The sequence below is a fragment of the Schistocerca serialis genome, chromosome 2 (assembly GCF_023864345.2).
Source record: "Schistocerca serialis cubense isolate TAMUIC-IGC-003099 chromosome 2, iqSchSeri2.2, whole genome shotgun sequence".
Lineage (NCBI taxonomy): Eukaryota > Metazoa > Arthropoda > Insecta > Orthoptera > Acrididae > Schistocerca > Schistocerca serialis.
Window position 1 is genome coordinate 582,718,868 of NC_064639.1, and position 19,496 is coordinate 582,738,363.

At 39.2% G+C, this 19,496-nt stretch overlaps 1 protein-coding gene across 1 annotated transcript in view; it reads right to left on the minus strand.

The window, feature by feature from the left end:
• The window catches only part of LOC126457597 (cytoplasmic dynein 2 heavy chain 1), an 808,157-nt gene that overhangs the window by 648,326 nt on the left and 140,335 nt on the right, over positions 1-19,496 (minus strand). The window contains exon 11 of the mRNA XM_050094037.1: positions 10,201-10,428. Within this exon, the coding sequence (XP_049949994.1) occupies positions 10,201-10,428 (228 nt within the window). The remainder of the gene's footprint in view (positions 1-10,200; positions 10,429-19,496) is intronic.

The window sequence follows — 19,496 nt, forward strand, 5'->3', positions numbered from 1 at the left end:
GATACATTGTCATATAATGTGTGTTTTTGTACACTGCGCCATAAAAAATTTATTTTGTGCTATTGCACCAACTGTTGTCAACATTTGTGCTTTATACAATTTTAGCAGTACTATTCTCACTTAAATTATCATACACCCCCAAGAATCAAGAGAGCAATGCATGATGCCTTCAATGACTACCGTAACACAATACTGTCAAGTGGTCTTTCACAGAACTCAAAGAAATTATTGTCATATGTAGAGGCTGTTATTGGCGCCAAAGATAGTGTCCAGTCCCTAGTGAATGAGACAGGAACTGATATTGAGGGTAGCAAAGCAAAAACTAAAATTCTTAACTCCATTTTCAAATGTTCCTTTACAAAGGAAAACCCAGGAGAATTGCCCCAATTTAATTGTCATACAAGAAGGCTAGTAGAAATTATACACAAAACAATACTATTTTCTGTCATAAAATCTTTGAGAAATTCCTGTCTGATCCTAGTATAAAACAATACTACTTTCTGTCATAAAATCTGAGAAATGCCTGTCTGAGTCTAGCCTGTGTGATCCTAGGTACAGATTTATTGTGCCATGAAAGAAGAGTGCATCGGTTTTTTAAATGAGAGGACGGAAGTGTCTACAGGGCATTTCTGGGCACACTTCAGCAATATCTTCCTTAAGAAGCTGCCACCAACATATTTCACAAGCAGCATAGGATTCATGCATGCTATTTTCATTCAGATTGCAGTGTAAGTTATTGTAAGCTAGAATGGGCTAGGACCAGACAGTCAATTCTAAAAGATTTTATGGCAGAAAGTAGTACTATTGATGCTGAGCATAAGGGTAGGTTATAACTCAGGACTTATGTAATCTTTATATTTCTGTCAGTATAAGATAGACAGTTTTATCTGGTTTCCTTGTTTTTAGCACTTGAAAATGAGATAATGTTGTCCCAAACCATGTTGTGGCAATAATCACATGATCGACAACTGCGCTGAATGTCCTACATATTGTCTCAATATTGTTTCACTTTTGTTTCGCTACGTGTTGAAGACACTCACCACAGTGCTCCTCAAACACCCATTCTACACTCAGACAGCATGCATTCTGATACTGCATACACCATGTGTGTGTCTGACTAGCAGTCACTCCTTGCCAGATGATGCTGCTATGACATGGACAGTTTTATATTGATAGTTGGATGGTGGCAATAATGTTCAGCCTGATCAGTGTATTATAACTAGCATATAGTGTTACATTTAGTTTCCCCTTTCAACATTGTCAGCATTTATTGAATGAACACTAGTTTCAAGTTTTTAAGCATCTACAACACCAAAAATTTCAATAAATTAGTAAGTTTTATCTTAGATTCTTCTGCTCCCTAACAAAAATCTCATTTTGTGTACTACTTTAAAAGAGAATCAGCAAGCTTATTTTGAAGTTATTATCTTCTGTTCTGTAAGTCAATGCACCAGAAACACTTTAACCTCAATGTGAATGGTGTTCTCAGGCATAGGATGAGATAGTTGACATTTGTTAGGAAATGTAAGTCGCCCTGACTACTGTCAAATGACAGGAAGCTGCTGTAAATGTGTGTTGGGAAGGTTCCCAAGAATCGTGTACCACAGATACTAAAGAAACCTCACATACCATCTTCTCCTGTGGATCCTGTGCCCTCTACAGGGCAAACAGCATATATCACTACTCATTCACTTGACTGTGAGTTGTGTGTCAGTGGTAGAGCTAGATATCCTGTAGAGCTGAGATAGCATCCATGACAAACTTAGGGTGTTATAACCAACCACCTAAACAACAATACTAATGTGCTGACCTCTACAAAAGCTAACACTGGGCCAGTGAATTCACTTCACTTTAGCAAACCTACTGTGTACTGTGTCAGGAACAGGTAAACACAAAAGGGTAGGGTTCTATAAAGCATCATCAGTTCAAATTCAGGGCAAATAATTTCAGCCCTTAGGGACATGGCAGCAAGGAATGGGATGGAACACCAGATGCACTCAGTGTGTATGCCTAGGGATCTCATCAAATTTAATATGTTATTCTGACATCCTGTAACCCTTCCATTAAATTGACTTTGAATAAAGTGTAATATGGCACAATGAGTCACAGGCCTACTGTCTGGAGAGCAGACTGCAGTGACAGCTATGTGACAACTTATGAAGTCACAACCCACCTGGAAACAGTGCCCTCATTTGCTACTGTCTGAGCAATGCACATGCGTATCGGGTAGTGCACATTTTCTGGGTTGTGGTTGAAATGCTCGGGTCAGAGGCTCTCTAGTTGTAGCAGGAAGAGTCAAGTGATATCAATAGCTGAGTGCAGTCGCAAATGTCTAGTCACTGTGTAATTATAAGATACAATTGTGTTACTCTTTCTGAGAATTTTCTTAAATGTTGGTATTGACTACCTGATAAACTGTGTTCAACATCATGATTATTCAAGAGTGTCCTGTATTGATTTATACAAGTGACATATTGTGTAATACCTTGTGTGTAATGTTAACAGTTCTGTGCCAAGAAGTACAGCACTTAATAAAAAAAGTATCCCTTGGAAAAAAAGTTGTGTGCTCTTTTCTGAAAGGTAGTCACGTATTTTTCTATGATCATCACAGTTGCAAAACCGCTTCACAAATGAAGCCAGTAATAAGCATTATCTTCTGCAGCAAGAGAGTCATCTTTACTCTGCGAATGTACCTGATGACTGCGAATGTACCTGATGAAGTACCTCTCAAACAACAGCCTTCGCATGTATGATTAGCCTGTTACAACCAACCACATGAGCACAGTTCTTACAGAGCAGGGATGTTGTAAGCGACTGAGGAAACAGCATGAAACCAACTGGTGATAGCGATGCACATCTGAACCAATTATGCTGTCATCTGGGCTATAAGGTCATTCTCAGATCATTCCAGCAACCTTCAGGGAAGGATGAGAAGACCAGCCTTCCTCACAGAGTTTCAACAAACCTCAAAATTTGCAGCATTATTTTCAGAACTGATTGTAATCCCCTGGCTTTGAGTCAAGCAGAAGACTGAGCCAGACACTTATAAGGTTTTCTGATAAGCTTTTCTGTGACTTCCTGGACTTGCACTGTATGGTTCAGAATTGTAGTGTCCCCACAAATACACTCCTGGAAATGGAAAAAAGAACACATTGACACCGGTGTGTCAGACCCACCATACTTGCTACGGACACTGCGAGAGTGCTGTACAAGCAATGATCACACGCACGGCACAGTGGACACACCAGGAACCACGGTGTTGGCCGTCGAATGGCGCTAGCTGCGCAGCATTTGTGCACCGCCGCCGTCAGTGTCAGCCAGTTTGCCGTGGCATACGGAGCTCCATCGCGGTCTTTAACACTGGTAGCATGCCGCGACAGCGTGGACGTGAACCGTATGTGCAGTTGACGGACTTTGAGCGAGGGCGTATAGTGGGCATGCAGGAGGCCGGGTGGACGTACCGCCGAATTGCTCAACACGTGGGGCGTGACGTCTCCACAGTACATCGATGTTGTCGCCAGTGGTCGGCGGAAGGTGCACGTGCCTGTCGACCTGGGACCGGACCGCAGCGACGCACAGATGCACGCCAAGACCGTAAGATCCTACGCAGTGCCGTAGGGGACCGCACCGCCACTTCCCAGCAAATTAGGGACACTGTTGCTCCTGGGGTATCGGCGAGGACCATTCGCAACCGTCTCCATGAAGCTGGGCTACGGTCCCGCACACCGTTAGGCCGTCTTCCACTCACGCCCCAACATCGTGCAGCCCGCCTCCAGTGGTGTCGCGACAGGCGTGAATGGAGGGACGAATGGAGACGTGTCGCCTTCAGCGATGAGAGTCGCTTCTGCCTTGGTGCCAATGATGGTCGTATGCGTGTTTGGCGCCGTGCAGGTGAGCGCCACAATCAGGACTGCATACGACCGAGGCACACAGGGCCAACACCCGGCATCATGGTGTGGGGAGCGATCTCCTACACTGGCCGTACACCACTGGTGATCGTCGAGGGGACACTGAATAGTGCACGGTACATCCAAACCGTCATCGAACCCATCGTTCTACCATTCCTAGACCGGCAAGGGAACTTGCTGTTCTAACAGGACAATGCACGTCCGCATGTATTCCGTGCCACCCAACGTGCTCTAGAAGGTGTACGTCAACTACCCTGGCCAGCAAGATCTCCGGATTTGTCCCCCATTGAGCATGTTTGGGACTGGATGAAGCGTCGTCTCACGCGGTCTGCACGTCCAGCACGAACGCTGGTCCAACTGAGGCGCCAGGTGGAAATGGCATGGCAAGCCGTTTCACAGGACTACATCCAGCATCTCTACGATCGTCTCCATGGGAGAATAGCAGCCTGCATTGCTGCGAAAGGTGGATATACACTGTACTAGTGCCGACATTGTGCATGCTCTGTTGCCTGTGTCTATGTGCCTGTGGTTCTGTCAGTGTGATCATGTGATGTATCTGACCCCAGGAATGTGTCAATAAAGTTTCCCCTTCCTGGGACAATGAATTCACGGTGTTCTTATTTCAATTTCCAGGAGTGTAGGTCAGGTGTGCATTACACATAGAGCCTGCTACTCAGGTAGCTGATTTTGAACATAGTTCAGATTAGGTGACTATCCCTCCAATTCAGATGACAATATATCTATGAGACCTGGTAGCATCAGATTAAGATCGAAAGAAATACCCCCCCCCCCCCCTATCCCTGCAGGCAAGAGTACAAAATCCTAGTAATTAACTCCCAAAGGATTTGTAACTAATTGCCAGCTTTGAAGTGCTTCTAAAAAGCAGTGGAGTTCATGTAATACTAAATACAGAAGACTAATTAAAACCTGACATTGACAGCAGTGAGATTTTAGGGGAAAATTTAAGTAGCTGTCAAAAGAACAAGCTAATGGGAAATGATGGAGAAGCTGCATTTGCCGAAGTAGGTAAGACAATAAAATTCACTGAATTCACTGAGATAACAAACTGAAACTGCATGTGAGATTGTTGGGCAAGATTCAGAATGAAAGGTGAGGATAAACTTACATTCAGAACCTTCAATTGATCACAAGACAAACAACAGAAAACTTTACAGGAAGCCTAGTAGCACTACTCCATAAGTTCCATAACTGTACTGTCATCAGTGAAGAGATTTTAAAGATCAAACAATCAAATGGGAAAATTACAATTTGTATTGAGTTGCATGTTTGTCCTACCAATGGTTACTCAAAAAACTTGACTTAGATGCAAGTATGTACAACATTAATATGCTGTGCATGCTAACAGGAAATAGGCCTTTTTTCTGTTTGGATGATTTGAGAACAGGTCCTGATACCCAAAAGTAGTCATCAGTTAAATAAAAAGAACTGAATTTCACAACTTTGAGGATTTTTCTACATCAAACTAATGAGGAAATACTGAATTGAGTTGTGCAGAAAAGTAATATGTACCAGAACTTAACCAGAAGAAGGGGTCAGTTAATAGAACACATCCTAAGATATCAAGGAATTATCAATTTATTATCAAGACATGCCTTAAGGACCAAGTCAAACATCTGACTTGGCACATGCTCCCATGTTCCTTCTGAACTTCACACAGGCTTTCTCATTAAGCTATGAGAATAGCACTCTGTCATTTCGGCATACAGAGGACTTCAGCACAGCCTCAGTGTGAGAAGGATGATCTTATTCTTCAGTGGAGATGAGTTGAACATTTGCATCCAGGATAAATACCTGGTCTATAGCACAGTTTCAATCTTCACTAATGGGTCATTCCATGCCAAGTGGTCTAAACCTTCCCACCATCATGTCTCCAATTTTCTTCAAATTTTATCTGTAGCACTAGTCAAGTGCTAAATTAAGTTTCTCAAGATTTCAAGCCTCTAGCTGCAATACTTGCTGATCTACACCCCCTTGTCTGAAGGGTAGTAAGTTCGCATGCGCGCGACATCAGACAAAATGCCATTTTTGGGGTCTCATAAAATTGAAACCAATTCATAAGAATGGTTAGTAAGATGAGACCCTGTACAGTTTTTTGTGCTGATTCAAACGAAATTAATTATAAGATTACTGATGCAAAATCCGGTCAAACAAGTCGACTCAAAGTGTACCCCTAATTCTGTCGTGACTTAATGCGACAAATTTTGACCAATATTCAGACTGCAATAATTTCCTTGCAGATAAAGATATGGACTTGAACTTTTTACCAAGTCTTATCTTTGTGCTGGACATAATACAGCTGGATTTCCAACTACCCAGGCTTTATAGTCGCCTTGCAAAATCTCTTCAAATTTGGCAGTGTCAGCGCAAATGGCTTTATTTACCAAAGTTCAAAGCCCATTACTACAAAATAGTCAGCCTGGATTTAATTGTGAATAGTATCATCTGAAAGAGAAACTCTTGCTCTACGAGATGGATATATTTTTCTTTTGCAACGCTTCCATTAAGTGCTTATTTACTCAGGTCAAAGTATCTTATATTTTGTGTGCGCAGTGCCCTGCGTTGGTCCATGATGGCTGAGCCATTACTGGTTATCACAATAAAACCAGCATCCCCATCGCCATAGGGGCCACGCCCGATAGCCATGCAGTAACAGCCACGGGTGGGTATCTTTACTGCAGGTTCCCAAGCCTGATTACAGGGTGTCTTTACCACAGGATCCCAAGCCTGATTGTGGGTTTCTTTATGCAGGTTCCCAAGCCTGTCTTCCTCAGTTACTTCATCATTCTGGAAGCATCGTTGATTTGCAAGAGAATGCTTTCAGGAAAACTGTATTGCCGACCAGATGATGTCACTGATGGAGCTGGAATAACACCAATGATAAGTTGTTCTGGAATCCAGCAAGTATCACGTCTTAAGGGCCAATAAAATGAACTTGCAGGACCATGAGGATGCATAAAGCTTATGAAAGCATCTTTCTGTTCGACTGAGATTTCAACGATGTTTCCAATCCACCATTTCTTTTCATAAATGCAAGCAACATACTGCCCAGGCTGAAGATCCATGACTTGAACTACTACTTCAGCAGCACTAATTTTGGCCAAAAAAGATGTCGCATCATTAGAAACTCTACTGACCTTAATTGTCGTCATATCAATGGGCAAAAAATGGTGGTTTTCTCTTGTGCCAGCTAGAGTGTGCCCTTGCAGGAATCTTTCTTCTTGAGAAGCTTTTTCTTCTTCAACTTCCTCTTTGCTGATGAAAAAGAATTTGATTCCATTGATATTATCATTGCAGAAGTTGAAAAGATCTTTGGGTGTTAGAATCTGGTTTTCATATGGACGTTGCAAACTTGCTCTTGCTGCCAACCGTTTTGTTGTGCCTCCAATGCCATCACAAGGCGACTTTCCATGGCTTGTTCCAAAGAAATTCCATTCTGCTGTTATTTCAAAATCTTCTTTGTGATAGCATAAGTTGAGAAAATTCTTGAAATTCTTATATTGTGCAGCTGAACCATCACTGAAGTAGTGGATGTGGCTTATTTTGGAAAATTGCATCTTCAGGTAATTGATTACTTTTCCAATGTAAACATGGACAGTAATCGTATCGTGTCGAAGGCAGTCACTAATAACACAAAGATTCACACATTGCACCTCTTCGTTTTCACAGTAGTAGACTACAAATGGATGAACTGTTGCTTGACTGTTTTCCCAGTGAAAGCCTTGCACTGCATCTTGAACAATAAATGAATAGTTTTCAGCAAAATCCATTAGTATTATGAATTCGCCTTCTTTCAAATCAGTTTTGAGAGCTTTCAGGTGCTGGCTTTGATGCTTGGCAATGTAGTGATGACAAGACAGGTTCCAAATTTTTGCTGCAATATCTTCAACATACTCTTCTGTTGAAAGCTGCTTTGTTTCTAAAGTATCCCTGTCGGTATGAATCCATTGTTTGTACTCAATCAGTTCTTCAGGGTCATTATCTTCAAAATATGTTGCAATAACTGCTTCTACACCTTCTGGACCAGGGCAGTTTTCACAACGATGAAGCATACAATCCTTGTTTTCCAAGCTGCAAACAGCTTTGCTAAGAATTTCCTTGTAGTCTTCATTGATTGATGCACCAGTGAGCATAAGCTTGACATTTTGGTGTATTGTACAGACACAAACTGAGTGCATTCCAGCAGAGCCAACTGTAACACACCATTTTGGTCTAAGCTCGCAAAACTTTGAGAAGCCAATTTCTGGTCCATTTTGCTTCTGATAAGACACGTACATTTCCTTCAAATTGCAAAGCAACAACCGCTTTTGCTTGTACACCTTTGTTCCTGAAATTCTCACAGGCACACAGTCTTTCTTCCCTGGACAAAGTCTGCTGAATTCGTCATCTTGAAAAAAGTCATGTACTTTCTGAACAACTTCATCTGAAAGCTTCCTTCCTTGCCGATTTGCTGGAAAAGCTAGAACACCTTGCTCATTCTTCAGTTTTCTCGCTTGCTTTACCATTCTTTCTGATACATTAAATGCTGTTGTCGTATCTTTAATTGTCCAGCTTCTTGGAACCAAGGTCAATATTTGAACTTTTGTCCTACGATTTGACACTTTACATTTTTCTTTCAACTCTTCTATAAGATTATCAAGATCTGCACAATTATTGCATGGGCGACTTTTACTTGAACTTGGCTGTTCATCGTAATTGATTCCTACAGCAGCAGCAATTTGATTCCCAATTAAACTTTGTGCATCCAAGATCTTTCTTTTTGCATAGCTTTGCTTATCTCTTTTACTTAGTTGTCTTCTTTTCAATGGTGAAGCACCAATAAATGATAAACTTTTGTTGATGGCTGGTTCAGTTTCATCCGTTGTGAAATCTTGTTCAGATTGGGTTGATAGTGATGATGAATCTTCTAGCTTTTGGTTCAGTGCCGACATGCAGCGAGGGCAAAGCTTCTGACCAGGTTTTATATCAATCACTTCTTTTTTCTTTAACAGGCAAAGTTTGGCAGCTGTTTCATTATCAAGCAGTCTAAGTCCAGCTTTTACATTGTGATTCCTCTTCTTGAATGGATTGCAACATTTCTTTTGCATCGCTTGATATTCATGTAGGAAGAGGGCTTCATGGTGGAAGCAAATGATGGAATTTTCGTCAAGTTTGGCTTCTGAACGCGAAACAAGCAATTTCTGGTCACATTCTGTGAAATCACTAAACGCTTTGAATCCAGTCTTCTTAGCATAGAAGATAACATGGCACTTCGATGCAGCAGCATCTTTTCCAATTGAACAGGGGGCCAACGATTCTTCTTCTTCATTAACTTCTGACATCTCTCACTGGCCAATCACTGAATAAAACACGAATGAAATATCCAATTATATCAGTAATTCTAAGCGACTATTAAGATTCAAATTCCTAGAAATGAAGAAAAATTAGTGCATCGCGCATACAAAATATAACAACTTTGATGTGAGTTAATGAGTACTTAATGGTCGCGTTGCAAAAAAAACAAATGTCAGTCTTGTAGAGCAAGAGTTTCTCTTTTAGGTGATACTATTCACAAGCAGATTCAGGCCAACTATTTTTTAGTAATTGGCTTGAAACTTTGGTAAATTTTACCGTTTGTGCTGACACTGCCTAATTTGAAGAGATACTGCAGGGCGACCATATGGCCTGGATCATTGCAAATCCGGCTGCATTATGTCTAGCACAAGCATGAAGCTTGGCCAAAAGTTCAAGTCCATATCTTCAACTGCAAGGAAATCATTGCAGTCTTAATATTGGTCAAAATTTGTCGCGTTGTGTCACGACAAATTTTGAAGTATACTTTGAGTCGAGTTATTTGACCGGGGTTTGCATGAGTAATGTTATACATAATTTCGTTGGAATCAGCAAAAAAAACTGTACAGGGTCGCATCTTACTAACCATTCTTATGAATTAGTTTCGATTTTATTAGACTCCAAATATGACATTTTTTTTATGTTGCATGCACACGGACTAAGTACACTTCAGACAAGGGGGTCTAGATCAGCAGCTATTGCAGCTAGAGGCCTGAAATCTTGGGAAACTTACTTCAACACTTGACTAAAGCTACAGTTAAAATTTGACGAAAATTGGAGACCATGATGGTGGGAACTTTTTTCAGTTTTAGACCACTTGGTGTGGAATGACCCTAATGTTCAATGCATATATTCTACAAAAAATATTGTTTTGTCCCAAACTGGCTTATGTAAACAGCAAATATGCAGTGATAGAAACCATCATTTAAAAAACAGAACAGACCTTATTCCGAAGATTGCAGTGATAAGCAGCAAGAATGCTGTTCTCTCGTGAAAGACGTTCAACAGCAGCTTGAAGACGAGACAAATAGCCCTCTACAGTTTGACTATCTCCCCATGTGACATCGCCTTGTTCTTGAACAAGTCGCTCCAATTCCCGTGCTGCCACCAACATCATTGGCCTTTGTGAAGGTATCATTCGATCTCCAATAGTGTTATGAAAATTTGCTATCTGTAAGTAAATATTAAAACATCTGATAAATGGCTGGAAATCCAAATCACATGTTCTAATTAGTAAATACAAGTAAAGGAAATTACAAAAATTACTGAACTGTATGTATTTTTTAAAACTATAAGCAATAAATTGAGCTCCTGAATGAAAACATTTTCTTCATATTTTCTAAAGAAACTAAAATTAAAAAACACAGATTAATTTGTTGAAATTGCCTCTCATTTAGAATAACAATGGGAAATATATTGCATGATATGTGCTATTGCCATTAGAGGCGGGATTACACAGTGGGGAAAACATTGATGTATAGCAGTGCAAATTAAAAGATCATCATTACATTACATCAATACTTGTTCCATAGATCACGAATATGACATTTCGTAATAATGTGGAACATGTCAGATTGACATAAGGTTTCTTTACACAACATATTTATTTACCTTTTTTTTACAATTACTACTTCATATGTAAAACTTCATCTGTTGAACAGAAGGCGTTGTCACTCAGAAATTCTTTTAATTTGTTCGTAAATGCTGGCTGGTTATCTGTCAGACTATTAATGCTATTTAGTAAATGGCCAAAGACTTTTGTGGTAGCATAATTCACCCCTTTCTGTGCCAAAGTCAGATTTAACCCACAATAGTGAAGGTCGTCCTTCCTTCTGCCTTGTACATATGCACTTTGCTATTATTTTTGAACTGAGATGGGTTATTAATAACAAATTTCATAAGTGAATATATGTCTTGTGAAGCTACTGTGACTAAGCATAGTTCCTTAAATAAATGTCTGCAAGATGATCTTGGGTGGGCTCCAGGTATTATTCTGCACCACAATGATTTGAGTTTTGGAGGAAGTATGTTGGTGATAGCATGATTAGGACTGACAGTAAAGATACCCTATCCACATTCCTTCAAAACCTCAACACCTTCTCCACATTTCACTTCTACAAGTACTCCTCAGACCAACATGCCACTTACTCAATGTCTACCTCCAGTTCATGGATGGCTCAATGAGTACTTCTGTCCACATAAAACATACCAGCCACCAATGATATCTCCATTCCAGTAGCTGCCATCCACACACAAAGAAATCCCTTATTTACAACCTAGCCACATATGGTCATCACATCTGCAGTGACTAGCAGTCTCTTTCCCTGTATGTCAAGGGTCTTGCTGAGGTCTTAGCAGACTTATCTTCCACACACTGGCTCCACTGTCATCCAAATTAGTCACCTACCCACAGATCAGCTGCAAAGAAGCACCCTCCTCACAACTCAGTACCATCCAGAACTGGAGCAAATGAAACACATTCTCTACCAGAGTTTCAACTGCTTCTCATGAAGCCCAGATATGAGAAATATCCTCTCCACCTCCTCCACAGTGGTATTCCAACATTCACCCAACCTACCGCATTTACTTGAATCTAAGCCGCACTCGAATCTAAGCCGCACCTGAAAAATTAGACTCAAAATCAAGGAAAAAAATTTTTCACGAGTCTAAGCTGCTCCTGAAATTTGAGACTCAAAATTCAGAGTGAGAGAAAAGTTTTAGACTGCCCTCCAAATCGAAACAAAGTTGGCCCCTTGTAACATGAAAAACAACTGAGGTCAAATGGATGAAGATACAGCTACAGTAGTTTGGTTCGAGTCGTAAGCTTAACAGTTAAGCTTTACCAAGCAGCATTGCTATGTGTCAGGCGCTCTGTCCGTATTTATTTGAGTAGCCTTCCTTTTTCACGTGCTTCGTCTGGTTTGAATCGATTGCTTATTTTGCTTTGATCAGATAAGTGCCGTTCTCTTTGTTATAGGGATTTACGTCACTCTAAGCTGAAAAGGCATTATTGTACTGTGTCATGCATTGATTGTCGCAGTCTGATAATGAGTGTTTACGAGCTGACGCCGCTCACGGCATGGCTTGCTTTTGTGCTCGTTACCATGGCTTACAATAAAAAAAAAAAAAAAAAAAAAAAAGAGAGGAATTGTCTCATAAGCGAAACAATGGCAAGAGACTGCTATTTGTTGCTACTTACACTGCTGCTTTGTTTGATAACAATCAACAAGAACCAAATCATAGACTGCGTATGATAGAAGATGTTCTGAACGAGAGTTTAGCGAAAATTTTTCTCCGTTTGAAAATCATTGCAGACGCCCCTTTAGTACGTTACATTCTGCACAGAAATTAGAGTCATCTTAAGATTTAAAAATCTATTCAGTTGTCGTGCTTCATTTCTGACTATCACTATTCAGCGTAAGAATAGTATGAATATAAACATGCCATGATATGTATATTCTTTCAGGTTTGCTGTTGTCTCACTTTAGTTTCATAGTTTATTAGGCAGACAAGGTTTAAATGAGATAGCAGCAAACACATAAGAATACATGGCATAATGTTTACATTCTTCTACCTTTTCTTTTAATTTATTTACTGACACAGAGGTTTTGGCACCAGTATTTATCTTTGTACCTGCAAAGCATACCTGTGTTGTGCTACATATATTTGATGGCAGAAGTTGGTTGTGGCAACATCTACCAACATTTTTCAGAACTTCCGCTTACTTTGCACTCGATTCTAAGCCACAGGCGGTTTTTTGGATTACAAAAACTGTAAAAAAAGTGCGGCTTAGAGTCGAGTAAATACGGTATGCCATATCCTTTCCCCTCCATGTACTACCTCTCCACCTCTATTCCCAACTTCATGTTCAATGGCCCCTATCCCTGTAAAAGAGCCAGATGCAAGACATGTCTCATACATTCTCTTGCTCTCATCTACTCCAGTTCTGTCAAGGAATTTCCTAGCTCATCAAAGGCTTGGCCACCTGAGTAAGCAACTATGCAGTCTATCAATATAGCTGCAACCACTGCACAGCATTCTAGGTGAGCATCGCCATTAACAAATTGTCTGTCAACATCAATGGCCACAGCCAAACTGAGGCTTCACACATCTGCACACCCCCACAGTACTGCATTTTCCTCCACTCTTACCCTCCTATCCCTCTCCCTCTCCATCCTGCACCTATTCTGCATCCCCAACTGGCATCATTACTCACCACAGTCAGGGCTTGAAACTCAGAGATGACAATGTCCATGTTTGTGTCAGTTATGTATATGTGAGTATGTGTATGTATTTCTACATCTGACAACAGACTTTGTCCAATAGCTAATCGAACTGCCTATTTTTACATCTACTTTTAAATGTGCTGCTCAATATCTCCTCTCTGTGGTGGATATTAATCTATACTAACTCAAACGAACTGTTGTACTAGCTAAACATCTATCCATAGCATAGGAGACTATTCTTCCAAACTTGAGCTACCTGTCTTCGACTATTCTTCCAAACTTGCACTACTTGTCTCTGCTCAGAGGTAAATATTTTAAGTTCCTCTTTGAGATATGATACAAGTGCCTCTTTATGTAGTTTATTAAGCATGTAAATCTTTCAGCTTTTTGAAGCTACCCTTTGACCTTCCCTTGTCATTTCATACCTTAATTTTTCAGCTAATTAATGACAATGTATCATTTACCCACTTCCTGGAGACTGAAATGATTTGCAGCTCTGCTCACTTACATCGTTCTTTAGTAATTTTATGCACTGCTTTTTACGTAGAGCTCTGTATGACATACATTTGTCTTTGGCAGCATTGTCATCTATTTGTACCATTTTCTTCATTATTTTCTTATCTTTCTAACCCAAACAACAAATGTTTGGCTTTAAATGTTAAGTTCTTAATGTGAAATTAGAAAATAGTGTTTTCTGGTGAGACATACTGATTTTAATTGAATATAATTTTCAATTGATTAATTAAGTCATTTTCTTTGCATTAGAAATATTCAGCCATGTATTTCCACTCTAAATTTTCTGATGCAAAGCCTGTGCTCACTTAACAGAATTAAGAAATCAGACCCTAAATTCTCTGATAATGGTGATGCTTTTTGGGTCAGGAAAAATATGATAATGAATGAATCAGAGATGGTAAAATAAAGTGCATTTACTAATCTGTTTTAGGACTCATTCAAAGCACCTCACCAGGCTTGGTGAACCACTTCACCATTCAAGATATATGCTAATAATATATAAGATAATAATTGGAAGATTACCTATTCATCATCAGCATTATCTGAATGAAAGTAATCCATGAATGTCATTAAGTTATTCCTACCAATGAGTTGATTCCATTATCAGTTCAATTCAGCTACTTTCTGATGAGTCATATTCTCTACTTTGAAAAGATACCTAGGATTACACTGAAGAGTTGAGAAAAAGATTGCCATGATGTCTGTCTATGATGCAAGCCATATAAAGTGTGTTTCTATGAAAGATGACACACTTAGAGGCCTATTTTCATGAAATACACAATACCATAGGACAGAGTCCAAGACTTCTCAGATTATTTTGCTATGATCAAAAGTCAACCCAAACTGAGAGCCTATCAAATGAAAAGTTTTGGCTTTCATTTGAATTTTCTGAGAAGTCTGTTTGCAAATTGCATTCATTGTGACTGACCCTAAGAAAATAGAAGTATGAATGAATATTCACCATGGAGCAAAAGTAGACAGTATATGTTCATTAACCTCACACACTATAAATCAAAATATTCTCGACTGCTGCTGGCATAAATGCAAATTACGTGTGAAAAGTCTTATATTAACTCAGTAAGGAGCAGGCATATACAGAAAATTATTGCTAGGAGAGTACAAGAGGATAGGGCAGGGACAGCCAAGAATTCTGCATGCACGCAGTGCTCTCACTCGTGTGCGGAGTTCTGTCACACGGCTGCACACTTTCCCCACTATCATGCCATGCAGTCTGAGCAGGATACTGTGAATGCTGTTAGACAGTAGCACAATCATACAAGGAACAGTCAAGTCCACTTAAAGTGGGAGGTCTGCACTCCATTCTGTACGTTCTAATTTTTGGTCCTGCTTTCCTTCTGCCTTCAGAAACTCAATAGTGAGTCTTAAATAAGAAAATAATTCCAGGCATGACCCTTGACTGAAATATAAAGTATTTGCAATAATATGTAACATTTCCATACTCTCTGTTCAGTAAGATTAAAAACTGCTGCAACTGACATTGTAATAATGTGTGCAATTCACAAAAATTTACTGTTATTACCATCGATTCCATCACGTGCTCTATGTCTGCATATTTAGCACAGAGTGCTTCTTGATTTACAGAAGAACAAATTCCATACAAATTATCTTTCAATCACAAAAATCTTTGGCTCTTTCGTCATTGACTAATTCTTTAAATTCTTTATGCATTGTTCTCTCATGTCTTTCCATAGCAAGATTCTAAAACACAAAGGCTCATGTAGTGTTGACGGAATTTCAAATAGAATTCCGGTAAGTTGTTCAAAATTAATAGGTAATGCATCACTGGTGCAGGGAATTTTTCCAGACAAGATAAAATATGCAATTGTTATACCTCTTCATAAAAAAGATGACAAGAGAGAGTTATACAATTATTGTCCAATTTCCTTGCTGAATTCTTCTTCCAAAATAGTTCAAAAAGTAATGTACTCAAGAGTAGTCTCAAAATTAAGTGTAAACAATTAACTTGGTGTATCACAGTTTGGATTCCAGAAGGGCTGCTCAACTGAGGATGCTATGTATATATTCACTCATCCAGCAGTACAAGTCTTAAGTAATTAAATATTGCCAGATGGTATTTATTGCGAGTTTTATAAGGTGTGTGACTATAGATTATGTTATTCTCTTAGCAAAACTCAAATTTGATGGAACTGATGACTTCACACGCAGCTCGTGTGAATCATACTTAACAAATAGGGTGCAAAAGTTTGTGCTGAATAATTCAAACAATGTCAAAAGGGTAAAATGTTTTAGGGATTGGGGAGAAATCATAAAGGGAGTCCCACAGGGTTCAAGTTTGGGTCCATTCCTTTTTCTTATCGATGTGAATGACCTTTCACTTAACATTCAACAAGCAGAATTTGTCCTTTTGCAGGTGATATTAGTGTTATAATAAACCCCATTATGGATAAAACAACAGGAGAGATGGTGAATGATATTTTCCAAACAAGCATAAGGTTGTTTTTTTAATAAAATTAACTTTCCTATTTAAAAAAATAAATAAGATAAAATATAAATAAAAAGGGGGCTGGGGGGGGGGGGGGGGGGGGGGGGGGACCGACACACCACACACACTATATTCAGTTCTGTACAACAAATAAATCATACCAACACAGCAGAAGTAAGTATGGTAGAATGCTCCAAATTTCTGGATTATGTATTGATGAAGAAGAAGCATGTTTCTGAGGTTCTGAAACATGTAAGTTCATATCATTGGTAATATTGGAAACTAACGAATTAACCTCCTGACATATTTTGGATATTTTCATTCAATAATGTCTTGTGGAATAATTTTCTGGTTCATTCACTTTTCATTTAATGAAGAAAGTGTTGATTGGACAAAACCAAGTAGTAAGAATAACATGTGGTGTTCAACCAAGAACGTCGTGCAAGTACCTCTTCAAGGAGCTAGGCATTTTAATTGTGCGGGCACAATACATATGTTGACTAATGAATTTCCTCATAAATAGTCCCTTACAATTTGAGAAGAGCAGTGATGTCCATACCTACAACACTAGAGGGAAAAAATTACATTTATTGGACATTTTTAAAGCTGTTCGTGGCTCAGAAAGAAGTTCAATACACAGTAACAAAAATTTCTGATCATTTGATTTTAAATCTAAATCAAAATTAATGTTAATAAATAGATCCAGAAGGCCAGGAGAGAATTTTGGCTAAAAAGAGCAAATAAGCAGTTGTTAGCATCCAATTTAGAAAATGAATTGAAATCATTTAGCTCCAGTATGATGGATGTACTGGAATTATGGGAGTTCTATAAATGGATTGCAAGTAAGTGGATTAAGGATGGAAAAGATCCACTGCAGTTTAACAGCAACATTTGTAAATTGCTGAGGAAGCAAACGGTTGTGTTCTTGGTTCAACAACAAACATGTAAATGACAACAGGAAAAAGTTAATAGGAATTTGTGCACCTGTCAGAAGTTCTATGTGTGAAGCATACAACTACCACCATCATAACTGAGCAAAAATTCTCCCCGAAAATCCAAGAAAATTGGTCCTACGTAAAACTGCTAAGCATCTCAAAGGCTTCTATCAAGTCACTCATTGACCAATCTGGTAGGGCAACATAAGATAGCAAAAGGAAAGCCAAAGTTTTAACTTTCGTGTTTTAAAATCAATCACACAGGAAATTGTACAAGTATACCATCGACTGGTGGTCGTACAGAATCCTATACGAAGGGTGCAGTAATAGGCATCCCTGGCTTAGAGAAGCAACTGAAATAGCTGAAAACAAATAAGTTATCAGACCTGGATGCATTTCCAATTCAGATTAACCGAGAGTACTCTATGGCATTGGCCCCTTACTTAGCTTGCATTTATCATGAATCTCTTGACCAGTGCAAAGTCCCACACAACAAGAATAAAGTGCAGGTGATTCTTGTATGTAAGAAACATAACATAATGGACTCACAAAATTAGGGACCAGTATCCTTAACATCAGTCTGCTGCAGAATTCTTGAACATATTTTCAGTTCAAATATAAAATGAACAAATTTCCTTGAAATGGAAAAGATTCTGTCAACAAATCAGCACTGATTTAGAAAGCATTGCTCATCCAAAACTTAGCTTGCCTTTTCTCATGATATTCTGCAAATGATGGATGAAGGGCAACAGGCAGATTCAACATTCCAAAACGTCCAGAAAGCATGTGACACAGTGTCCCACTGCAAATTGTTAACATTGGTATGAGCATACGTATGGGGTTCCCAGATACTTGAGTGACTTGAAGAATTTTTAAGTACAAGAACCTCCTACATTGTTCACGATGGTGAGTGTTATTAGAGACAAGGGTAACATCAGGAGTGCCCCCAGCATGATAGGACTGCTCATATTCTCAATATACACAAATGAATTGAAAGACAGGGTGAGCAGCAATCTGCAGTTGTTCCTTGATGATGCTGCAGTACATAGGAAGGTGTCATCATTGGTGACTGTAGGAGGATACAAGATGACTTGGACAAAATTTGAATTTGGTGAAATCCATAGCAGCTTGCTCTAAATGTACCAAAATGTAAGTTAATGCAGATGAGTATGAAAAACAATCCCATAAAGTTCAAATACAGAATTAGTAGCAAGATGCTTGGCACTGTCACATTGATCAAATATCTAGGCTTAACATTGAAAAGTGATATGAAATGGAACGAGCTCTCAAAGGTGGTTTTAGGGAAGATGTACAGTTGACCTCAGTTTATTAGGAGAATTTTTTGAAAGTGTTGTTCACCTGTAAAGGGGGCCGCATACAGAACACTAGTGCAAGCTTTTCCTTAATACTGTTTGTTAGTTTGGAAATGCACCAGATCCAATTAAAAAAAGACATTGGAGCAATCCAGAGGTAGGCTGCTACATCTGTTGCTGGTATGTTTGATCAACACATGTGACTGTGAACTCAAATGGGAAACTCTGGAGGGAACACAATGTTCTTTTTGAGGAAAACTATTGAGAGGATTTAGAGAACAAGCATCTGAAGCTGACTCCAGAACACTACTACTGCCACCAATGTACATTTCAAATAAGGACCACAAATATAAGATAACAGAAATTAGAGCTTGTACAGATGCATGTGGATGGTCATTTTTCCCTTGCTACATTTGTGAGTGGAAAAGGAAAGAAAATGCCTAGTAGTGGTATGAAGTACCCTCTGCCACATGCCATACAGTGGCTTGCGGAGTGTATATACAGATGTAGATCTAATATTGCACCATCAGTAGAACAATGGACGACAGGTACAAGGTAGTTCCTAGTTCTAGCAGCAACATGGAGGATGTAGCTGATGCAAGAAGGATACATGTGGTCAGGGTGGACGACTTTAAAACTCACAAAAAATTACAGATAAAGACAGAGTTTTAGGAGAAGATCAGCTTACTTGAAAATGCCATATTATTAAACTGCTAAATAAGGAACAAACTTTTCATAATTTAAATAAACAAAGAAAAATAAGCACACATTTATGTTCTGCTCAT